The sequence below is a fragment of the Argopecten irradians genome, chromosome 9 (assembly GCF_041381155.1).
Source record: "Argopecten irradians isolate NY chromosome 9, Ai_NY, whole genome shotgun sequence".
Lineage (NCBI taxonomy): Eukaryota > Metazoa > Mollusca > Bivalvia > Pectinida > Pectinidae > Argopecten > Argopecten irradians.
In genome coordinates this window covers 39,103,015-39,115,249 of record NC_091142.1, presented here as the reverse complement: position 1 = coordinate 39,115,249, position 12,235 = coordinate 39,103,015, and the positions used below count along the sequence as shown (strand labels likewise).

At 35.0% G+C, this 12,235-nt stretch overlaps 1 protein-coding gene across 1 annotated transcript; it reads left to right on the top strand.

The window, feature by feature from the left end:
- Positions 1–2,572: 2,572 nt before the first annotated feature.
- LOC138332289 (cilia- and flagella-associated protein 119-like) lies at positions 2,573–12,235 on the top strand. The gene is made up of 9 exons (XM_069280319.1): positions 2,573–2,729; positions 3,123–3,154; positions 3,353–3,418; positions 4,555–4,724; positions 5,431–5,501; positions 5,999–6,115; positions 9,222–9,282; positions 10,982–11,089; positions 11,732–12,235. Exons 1-9 carry the CDS (start codon positions 2,667–2,669, stop codon positions 11,926–11,928), a joined length of 885 nt encoding a protein of 294 aa, XP_069136420.1. The 5' UTR covers positions 2,573–2,666; the 3' UTR covers positions 11,929–12,235.

Below are 12,235 nucleotides of genomic sequence, written 5' to 3'. Positions count from 1 at the left end.
GCCTGCAGTTTGGTAGCACGACTGTAAACTAATAGGACACCTATTTAAAGACCTGAAAACTTTCGACAATACCAAAAAGTCAGAAACAACGCCACTGGGTAATACAGGAAAACGAAATATCTCTTTGAAAAAGAGTTGGCGACAAAGATAAAGACAAATCCAAAAGTTTTCTGGCCTCGTGTACAATCAACAACTGATCATCGATCAACGATTAAAGTCATGGACAATTCTGGTGGAGAGCTGACAACTGACCCTAGAGAAATTACAAGCGTCTTTGTAAACGACGGTTTGGCCAATGTACCTCCCTTTCCATGTAGACACCGTCAAGAACAAATTGACACTATTGATGTAACTGTAGATAAAGTCTGCAGAGCAATACTTCAAATAAATCCCAACAAGTCACCTGGACCAGACAATTGACATCCGAAGTTTATCTACGAAACAGCCGATGTAATAAAATCTCCTCTCCAGATAATCTTCAAAAAATCCCCGAACCAATGTAAATTAACAATCTCCTGGAAAGAAGCTATAGTGAATCCAATCTTCAGGCTCAAGAAAGGAACCTAACAAGCCTATTTTCTGCAGAGACTTAATCGGAATGAGATCATGAAGTATATGAACGATCTAGATCTCTTGTCAAATCGCCAACATGGCTTTAGATCAGGCAGATCGTGTCTCACTCAGCTCCTAGAATCTATGGAGGGTTGGATCAGTGATGGACTAGGGACGAGTAGACATTATCGATTTAGACTTCAACAAGGCTTTTGATAAGATGTTGCCCAAACTACTACTGCATAGGAAGGACTAACTACTAATGTTCAACCTACAACAATATGGGATAGGAAGAAAAGTACTAGCCTGGATTAAAACCTTTTTGGAGGACATGACACAGATCTAACCCTAGCTGCGATGACGTAGCTCTGAACGACGGACGGATGATTTCCTAACAGATGGAGTGGTGGCAAGGTATGATTCGTTCTAGTCTGACCCCCTACCGGTGACTAACAGGGTACCCCAGGGAAGTGTCCTCGGATCGACACTTTTTCTTGTCTATGTGAATGGCATGCCAGATAATGATCAATTGTGCCATCAAGTTATTCGCAGATGATACAAAGCTGTCCAAAGGAATTCACTCAGACCTTGACAGACTTGTTGTCCAAGATAACATCAATAAAATGTATGAATGGACAAAAACCTGGTTGATGAAGCTGAAATGTTTGTAACTGTATAAAGTTAAGTTCAACTGGTGTCATCACTTCGATTGGACTTGTTCCGAAAAATGTACAGAGTATCATTCTATAAACATCCCAATCATTCCAAGAAGCAATGCTCACAAGCGATATGAAAACAAGAAAACAATAGTCCTACTACCTTTGAATTTTGAGAAAGTAAATAAAACATGTTTTATCGAGAATGGCGTTGCTTAAATTCTATGAACATTTTCTTGGTTTTCTCTTTTTATATTAAAATGAAACAGGAAAATTGTGCAAATATTATAAGATGAGAGTGCATTTTTGTTTGTTTGTTGGGTTATTTTTTAGCGATAAAACGGATCAAAATAATTATACCACCGTGAAAATTCAAACAAACAAAAACATATAGTCTTCGTAATTTCCATTTTCCTTATATATTCTATGTATTTTTACATATTTTTTTTAATTCCTGACCTCATCCATTTCCATTTTAACCAAATTTGGCGTACTTGTAGAAAATTAAGTACACTTTCAGCTCACAATAGTTACATAATTTTCGGATGTTTCCTTTTCAAAATATCATAATTTTTGTGCAGACGTTATTTCCTTCTTTGCTCTTACCTAAATGACAACGAAAAAGTTTTGCGTAGTAATGAAAATTATGAAATACGGTTTTCTCAAAAATATTATGAGCTGAAAGTGTAGATAATTTTCTTCAAGTATTGCAAAGGTTAATACAAGGATTTATAAGTGAGAAGGATTCGTGTCTGTCTCTTTACATTACTAAACACCACGCGAGACGCCTATGAACCGGGAATAAAAACCGTTTTTCTCAACAAATACTTGTCTTATCGAATCAAACGAAACACCATTGTAAAGTTTATTAAATTCCACGACGTTTATAACTTGCTTTAAAGACGGAATGTTTAGGGGATATGTCTTAAATTTTCGTTAAAAAAAATCGACAGCTCATGAAATGACAGCACCGCTTCAGAAAGTAAGACGGTAACCCTCGCACCCGCAAGCTACATCAAAGGCTGCGCCAGCGGATATCAAAGGAAAATCAGTCGTCGCCCAACGTCACGGTCAGTGCACAAACACAAAAGCGCCTGCCTTGGACTTCCCCAAAACCCAGTGTGACTTATCCTTCTCATATAAATCCTTGGTTAATATCTGCAATTAGATGAGATCTGGAAAAATCAAAGAAAAAGTGTAAAAAAAAATACATAAGTACTTCGGCATGGATTGTAGGATTAAAGCACAGGGCCATGTATAGTCTTTGTATGAAAAATAGTCAGAAATAGCCAGAAATACATACCATGTATAGTCTCTGTATGAAAAAATAGTCAGAAATTTGTGATTGAAGGGAAGTAACTCCGATAAAAATTAAAACCGGAAGTTTATGCTCGCTAGGCAACAACCTCCATTACCGGAAAAAGAGAGCAGCGTTGTTTACATCTTCAAACCGACAAGATGCCATCACCTATGCTTATTGAGGACTCATTAGAAGTTAAGGATGTACCTAAATTGATACAGGTCGGTATTTCCGTAATAAAGATTTCCTTATTTACGTCTGAAACATATTTTAACAACTCTACTGTACTGTGTGAATCTGCAGCAGGCAGTGATGTTTCTGCAAATTTATATATAATAACACGTAGGGAGACTTTAAATGGTTGTATGATATAGCACTGTAAAAGAAGTGAGTCTTTCTTTTCTGACTTGGTATTCCGTTGAATGAGTAGATCGGTTATCACACTGGAGACCCGAGTTCGAATCCTGTTCTGGGTGCATGGCAGGATGTGTTTTTATTTCCCTATTTTTTTTCGCTATATTCAACTGAAATGATACTTTATGTGTTCTATAGAGTAAGGCTTGATGATTTATTGATTAAATGACTTTTATCTGACATTTTTGTTTTCCTTTCAGCCAAGAAACCACAGAGCGAAAGTGTGTGTTTGGTAAGTTAGTACCTTACCAATCAAATTATATGTATAAGTTACAGAGACATTAATGTGTATTGTTGTTGTCAATATTTTGTCGCTTTGAATGTCCAAGTAAGTCTTTTGAAACTTTGAAGGCAATTGATTTGAAAATAAATATTTCATTTTGTTTTGTTATTCATTTCTAATTCATACCATTGATTAAATGATTTACAGGGCTGACTTGACTGTAGATGATGTTGACAAAATCAATGAGTCTGATAATGCTGCACACATCAAGCAGTAAGTTAATTTATTCTGAACTTAAAAAATACTAAACCTACAATACAGTAAACTAGCTGTTATTAGAACCAGAAGCCTATATAATATATATATATATACATTTGTTTCCATTGTAGGATTTCAAAAAGATTAAGGTGGCAGTGTACAGTAGATTTGAAAAATTCAGCAAAATAAAGTGCAGGCTTTAATTATGTACACACAGCTTTTTAACCTTAAATGACATCTATATAAAAGTATATATATTTTTAATCTACACAACATTTGCAATTGTTATGCAGAATTCATTTTTGGACAGGTCTGCTTTTTGTAGTTTTGTGAGCCTGTAAAAACCATGGTAACCAAATTTGTTTTTTTGAAAAAATGCTAAAAATTGGGATTTTCAACCCAAAATTACATCCCCTCTAGGAGAATTTTTTTTCTTGGACACAGTTTAAAACCAAGCATCACTGCCGTGATAGCGGAACTAAGCCTATTTCGACATAGGTATATCATTAAACTTTTGAGCAATCTTACCTCGTACCCCGGCTATCAATTTCTGCTGCTACAGTATTGAGTTTTTTCCATCTGAGACGCACATTCGGATACCCTCTAAACCATTTATCTCGAACCCATTTTGGGGAATCTCTTTATGCAAATGTGAAGCCTGCATATAATTCTCTAGATTGAATTCACCAATTTTAGGATATATACATTTTTTATTTTTTTTTTATGCATATAATAAAACAGGGGCTTTCTGCTTAATAAAAATCTCACCCATGGCCATTCGTTCTTCATTCGGTCTTACTGTACACTGCTACCTAAGTCCTGGCACCTTTAATTACCCTTCTTATGCACTGGTTATGTATCATGTGTATCAGAAGTTTTATTGGTCAGGTTTATGAAAAAAATAATAATGGAACAATATGTATAATATTTGGTTGCATAATAATCTTTTATGACTTTTAACATCCATTTTCAAATAAAAATGTATAAGTGAATGATTATTCATCTGTTTTGATTTTGACATACAATGTCCATGTGTAAGTAATATTCTTTGCATCAGTTTTGAGAAATTTATACAATGAATACTATATATATGACAATTTATCTTGCAATATAGAAATGATTGTTTCCCTGGTTTTCTCTCTTGTTTACAGAGTCTTAGCAGAGGTGTTCAATTTGACAGATTACAGGGAAAACCTCAAATCTGGAATTGTCCTTGACCTATACTTCTACACAATACAGTTTGCTAAAGACAATGGCTTTAACAGAGAAAAGATGTCAACTTTATTTTCTATTGTGAAAAAGACACATGAAGTCTGTATAGGTAAGTTAAAATGTTGCATAAAAACCACCGATGGCCAGTTCAATGAAAACAGATGTTGTCACACATGTATTTTTTTCAGAACAGTACACATTTTTTCCTAGAGTCATAGTCATGGTCAGTCCTCTGATAATCCATTATCACACACATACCATGCAAAAAGCATATAAACAATGTCTTTATAGTCAAACATGATTTTTTTAAACCAAAATTACCAGCGCTTTATGACTTGTGACATTGAAAGCAACGTCCTTGTGGAGAGTGATTAGAGTGACTACCCCTGCAATGTAATTCAATCTGTTTAGTCAGAGCTATTCTGATACGTTAATATTCAAGTTTTCCGCTGAAACAAATGTATCAGAATATCTCTGACTAAAATATGGCGACTGTCGTCCCTTTCAATGTTTTATAGTAAATGTCCAGAAATTTCAATAATGTTTCAAATCTTGTATTTTCTGAAAAAAAAATCACATGACTGTTAGCTATATTCTTCAGGCCATCCACCAAATACAAAAAATGTATGACAACATCCATTTCATTGAACTGGCCCCTGTGATAAAAACCCTCAAATAGTGATAGAAAAACTAAATGAAAAAAATCCACTTTTTAAGATGAATAAAGTTTAAAACCACCTAGATGATTACTTATTTTGAATTCTTTTAAAGATTCTGCATACAATGTGTATGAAATTTGGCATATTTTTTTTCAGAAACTCCATTTGGAAATGTAGACCAGACGTTCGATTATTTCAAAGAACTTGTCCTGTGTCATTCAGTCAATGTAAGTAAAGTTCTTACCGGTATTACTCATTTACTTGTAAATAGCTAGCTCTGTGAAAGTATGTATGTCCAGTTACTTCTGCTTTCCTTCACTTCCGAAAAATAACATGTTTTAAAGGAAAACTGTCACCAGAGTGGCAGACTAATACCCCCACGCTCTGGCTAATTAGGCCTTTTAATTAGTAATAACTCCATTAATAGGTACATTGCAGAACCTTATATAGTTTACTCAACTTCCCTTTCTGTCAGGGTTCTTTCTGTGTACCCAATTTTATCAAAAATCTGTCAAGTAGTTTAGAAGGAGTTTACCTGACAAAGTTGTGTCTACAGACAGACAGACGGACAGATGGATGGACAGACAACCAGATTCCAATATACCCACCTGCCCCCCACTAACTTTGTTGTGGGGGGACTAATTACGCTGGCTATACAATATGTCATTTATAATGAATTAAATAAAACCAAACCCCGTATTTTACACTCACTTGTTGTTTACAGAGACCCCCTTACAGCATTGAACTGTTCACTGCTGACGAGATCCGTCTGATCACAGAGTATGTGGTCAACACATATTTCCGTCACTTCAAGATGTACAAATACGCCTTCACACCCCTGGTAGGTATAGTGTGTTAATTAATTCTTGTTAGCTGTAAATCCGCTGTTTAGATTGTTTTGCCGGTTGTTTTCAAGGTAATTGGGTTCATCTTGGCAGGAGGTCTGAAAAATAAGGTGAACATAGATGAAAAATAATGTAGTTGTTCTAATGATAAAGGTCTTAAAGCATAAGTGTTATACAGAAAAACATGTTTAAAGGTTATAATCAATGTAGTTTTTAGGTCATCTGACCCAAAGGGTCAGGATGGTACGATGGCCGAGGTGAGCCACATACTCACAACCATTAGTTGGATATAGTTGTACATACAAACTTGACATAAATAAGAATTTACTTGTCGACAAACACATATAAGTAGTGTAGTTGTAGACAGCTGATTTTTTACAAAGTTACTTTTCGGCACACACATATAAGTAGTGTAGTTGTAGACATTGAAAACTTGTCAAAGTGACTTGTCGACACACACATATAAAGTAGTGTAGTTGTAGACATTTAAAACTTGTCATAGTTACTTGTCGACACATCATATAAGTAGTGCAGTTGTAGACAACTGAATTTTTATAAAGTTTCTTGTCGTCACACGTATATAAATAATGCTGTTGTTTCCCAAAATAATTGATTAATATGTGGTAACCTATAGACCTTTTTGTAATGGGTTACATTTATCACCTAGTTTCTCGTAGCATCAACTCGTTTCGTCTCCGTACCTGTACGCGCGTATCCACGTTATCTTTAAGATTTATGTTGGGTGTATGGTATATGTTGGCTGTAGGAATCTCACGTCGACAAGTAAATTCTTAACTATGTCAAGTTTGTATGTACAACTATATCCAACTTATGGTTGTGAGTACGTGTACAAAAAGGTCTATAGGTTACCACATATTAATCAATTATTTTGGGAAACAACAGCATTATTTATATATGTGTGACGACAAGAAACTTTATAAAGTTTCAAACGCTAGCTGCAACCTTAGATAACCAATGACTAATCTAACAAGGATACGACGGACTCCTAACCCGTTCCTTTTTAAAATGAATAGGCTACATTCTTGAATTTAGTCCACTAGGAAAAGGTCAGTAGGTTATCAAGTAAAACAAATGAATTACAAGTATCGTGGGAAACACAATATCACTTATATGTGTGTGTCGACAAGTAACTATGACAAGTTTTAAATGTCTACAACTACACTACTTTATATGTGTGTGCCAACAAGTAACGTTTTCAAGTTTTAAATGTCCACAACTACACTACTTATATGTGTGTGTCGAAACGTAACTTTGTAAAAAATCAGCTGTCTACAACTACACTACTTATATGTGTGTGTCGACAAGTAACTTTGTAAAAAATCAGCTGTCTACAACTACACTACTTATATGTGTGTGTCGACAAGTAAATTCTTAACTATGTCAAGTTTGTATGTACAACTATATCCAACTTATGGTTGTGAGTACGTGGCTCACCTCGGCCATCGTAGGATGGCCTATAGTCATCATGCACCGTCCGTCGTCGTCCGCCTGCGTAAACTTTTCATTCAAACAACTTCTTCTCAATAACCGTAAGGCCCAAAGTACTCATATTTGGCCTGTAGCATACTGGGATGAAGAGCTATCAAAGTTGTGAAAATAAATGACTTTGACCTACTTTCAAGGTCACAGGAGTCAAATAGGCTAAAATCTTTGAACGACTTCTTCTAACTAACCAAAAGGTCCAGGGTACTCACATTTGGCCTGTAGCATGCTGGGATGAAGGGCTACAAAAGTTGTGAAAATTAATGACCTTGACGTACTGTCAAGGTCACCGGTGGTCAAATAGGCTAAAATCTTTGAACGACTTCTTCTAACTAACCGAAAGGTCCAGGGTACTCATATTTGGCTGATAGCATGCTGGGAAGAAGGGCTACCAAAGTTGTGAAAAAATTGAACTTTACCTACTTTCAAGGTCACAGGGGTCAAATAGGCTAAAATCTTTGAACGACTTCTAACTAACCAAAAGGTCCAGGGTATTCATATTTGGCCTGTAGCATGCTGGGATGAAGGGCTACAAAAGTTGTGAAAATTAATGACCTTGATGTATTGTCAAGGTCACCGGGGCTCAAATAGGCTAAAATCTTTAAACGACTTCTTCTAACTAACCAAAAGGTCCAGGGTACTCATATTTGGGCTGTAGCATGCTGGGATGAAGGGCTACAAAAGTTGTGAAAATTAATGACCTTGACCTACTTTCAAGGTCACAGGGGTCAAATAGGGTAAAATCTTTGAACGACTTCTTCTAACTAACCAAAAGGTCCAGGGTACTCATATTTGGCCTGTAGCATGCTGAGATGAAGGGCTACAAAAGTTGTGAAAATTAATGACTTTGACCTACTGTCAAGGTCACAGGGGTCAAATAGGCTAAAATCTTTGAACAAATTCTTCTAACTAACCAAAAGGTCCAGGGTACTCATATTTGGCCTGTAGCATGCTGGGATAAAGGACTACAAAAGCTGTGGAAATGAATACCTTGACGTACTGTCAAGGTCACAAGAGTCAAATGTTCAAAAATCTTGAATTTTGAACTTCTTCTCAAGCTCTACCAGTGTGATTAAGCTGAAACCTGCATGAAATGATCCTGACATGGTCCCGACCAAGTGTGGTTGTACTTTATGTTGATCCAAAATCCAAGATGGCTGCCACAGATGATCCAAGATGGCTGCCACAGATGCCATCTTGAAAACACATTTTGAACTTCTTCTCAAGTTCTACCAGTGCAATTTAACTGAAACTTGAAACATGAAATGCGGCTGATATGATCTTGTCAAAGTGTTGTTATATCTCTGGTTGATCCCAGATTGAAGATGGCTACCATGACACCATATCTAATTAATTTCCTATACAGCTATTGCCAAGATAGTCAGATGACCGTTAAGGCCCTTGAGCCTCTTGTTTTCGCTCCCAATCAAGGTTCCTATAAGACATTTGTAATACTTGTACATGTGTGCAAATTCTGTGTTTATTCTCGGTTCCCAAAACTTCAGTAACCATGTTTTACTGTATTCTTGTTTGATAATACCAATATTTTTGAGAATTTATTTATTTACTGAATATATGTCTGCATGTATACACATTTAGGTACGCCTTGATTTGTCCTTGACCTATGTTGGAGTTCCTCCTTCACCTCCGCAGTCTGAAGGTAAGTTGTCTCCCCTGTCTCCCTACAAACTACATACCCGTACATTATTTTAATGATTAATTCTTCTATGTGTGGATTCCCCAACTGATTATGATAAAAGAATAACCCTAAACATCATTTCAGCAGCTTCTATCAAAATGCATTTAAATTGCATGTACTTTTTGCTTTTTATTTCTTGAAATCTTTATTTTTATGTTGCATTTTAGGCATAATTGTTACATTTATTATGTTGCTAAGCTTAAACTTTACTTTGTTGCAAATTGAAACCTTTTGTTCTGTTCTGTTTTGTTATGCCAGAGTGCCTTTTTGTTCTATTGAAGATTTCTTTTTGTTGAAATTAGAAAAATCACCTGAATATGTATCTCTCCTCACAGTTAGATTTGTGTAAATATTTTGACATTGTTGACAACAGGACAGAACCATCACAAACATGTGACATTCGCTGGCACAGACAATGGTATATTATTGTAGTATTTGAATATGGAGCGGGAAAGGTCACTTTATATCTGTAGCTGTACACCATTATCTTGTGGTCCGACCATTGATTTTGTCTGTTGATTACACAGAAGAACTTCATAAAAAAAAAAAAAAAAAAAATATATAAATTCAAAAAAGTTTCAGAGAAACACATGTTTACAATTAGCAATATTGATTGCTTATATTAGTGCATTTAACCAGAAGTTCATCTGAGTGCTTTAAGAGACAAACTGATTGCTAAGTTTTTCATTTGCATGATGTTTTTTTATCGCTAAATCCACTGGGAGTTGTATAATGTCAGAGATGACATTTTCTCTATCTGGCTTGCACAATTTGCTCTATGTTTTCATGATGATTGTCTTCGCATGATACTGAAAAAAATGTATTTATGTGAAAATTCACAAATTCTTTACACTTAGGCATGTTTTAATTTAATTAGAGAAAAATTCAATCATGCATGCTTGAGTTCCTTCATAAGATCGGACATTGGTTGTGTTCAAGGTATAAAATATCTACATTATTGTACATATCCCCGGGCAGATTCCAATGGACATTGTCACACATTGTTATCAGGAATTCAGAGTGGTAAAGGTTAAGTCATTTAACCATGTAAGCTTGCTGCACACAAATTTTGATTCCAAGTTAATTTATATATTGTTTATATTGGAATAGGAGGATCTGTAAAATGGCCATTAATTCTGTTTTCATGAAATGCTTCATTTGATCAAATGAAATAAGGACACTTTACAAACAATTTCTCAGGGAATCATTGAATTAAACTAATTTGTGAAAATCAAGCAAGGCTTGAAAAGGAAAACACTTTTTTTGTCTTAAATGTTTTTATTTTAATGATGATTAGGTGATGAAAATGGTGTCGGTTCTTTATTTGCAGTGTACATATGTGTATTATTATATAGACATCAACTTATTAACAAATGCTGCATGTTTCATTACTGTTCAACAGTCAACTTGGTATGTGTGGTACATATATACCTGCACATGTATAATATATAGAACATTCTGTCAAGCGATATAACACTACAGTGAGTAAAATTAATTTACTGAACTATTCTAGTTTACAGTTGTTATGTGTTATGTTGATAAAGAGGCACCAGTGTCATGATTGATTTGAAGTTTCCCCTCAGTGTAGAGTGAATTGATTTGCTAAACTAACATACCCAAGCCTGATAGGATATATTATAACCTATGTTTGATACTCTAGCGGGTGAGCCAGATGTGCCAATCGAGGAGTCTGCTGAGGATCTGATACCAGCGGACACAGAGAGGACTTCAGGAGAGGGCGAACAAGGGGAGAAAACTCCAGAACCAGGTAAGAAACATATACATTGATATTATATATATTATTATGAAGGTCAATGTTTTCTTCATTTTACTGTATGATGCCTTGTTGATGGTAGTGCCAAAGCATTTGCAAGTCAGATAAAAACCGAAAGATAATACCAATATTAAGATTGAAGTAGACAAAGAACACTTGCAAAATATATTGCTAATAATGGCATGATGCTTTTGTTAATACAGTTGACACCAAACAAGCTAAGAATAATCACAAAAAAAAAAATAAAAAATGTTCTGAAGATAAGTAATGTAAATCAACTTATTTCTGCAGCGACTTGATTTCATGTTTTCTTGTCAAATGCTTTATACGGAGGTTTCATATTGCAATATCACTGTATAAAGTTGTACTGTAGCTGTGTTTAAAACATTATTTTGGTGATTTCTTTTCATCATTTGATAAAGCCCGCAAAATAAGTGTTATTTAATTTCACATGAAAATGAGTTGGTTTACACAGAAACTTATATTGAAATTTTTGGTCCTAAGTATTTTTTTTAAAAGTTTTTAATATTTTGGAGATGATTATTATATTCTTAGTAGATTAGGCACTCCCTTAACTTACCTTGATTTTATATAGATCAAAGCTTTGTAATGATTGATGAATAATCTCCATTGTAGAAGAGTCGGATGCCAGGAAGGAACTTCGCTCCATGATCCAAACTTTCCTGTCTGAAGAAGTAAAGAAGATGAAAGTATCAGTGGAGGAACAAATAAAAACGACAGAGGAAACTCTAAACAAAAAATTAGACGTGGCAGAAGGGGGATCCAAGGGAGGAAAAGGGGGCAGGGGGTCAGCCAAGGGTAAAAAGAAATAATGTGGTACAGACGGAACTGTATTTATATGTGATATTTTCTTTATTATTGATTCTTGTTAAATATATATGTAAATTTTATACAAGAAAACATCCAGTTTTGATAGTGAAGTTGATGTACAGTTAAAGCAATGAATGCAGAATTGTGATAATATTGACCTAATTCGCTATTGGACTGTTGGATTCACTAGAAAAACTTATTTGTATAACAACATTGTATAAAGTGGTCTGGGAATGTATGTAAAGTATGGAAGGATGTGTGAAAGAGAAGCAATATGACTACAATAAAATTGATAAACTTGAGAAATTA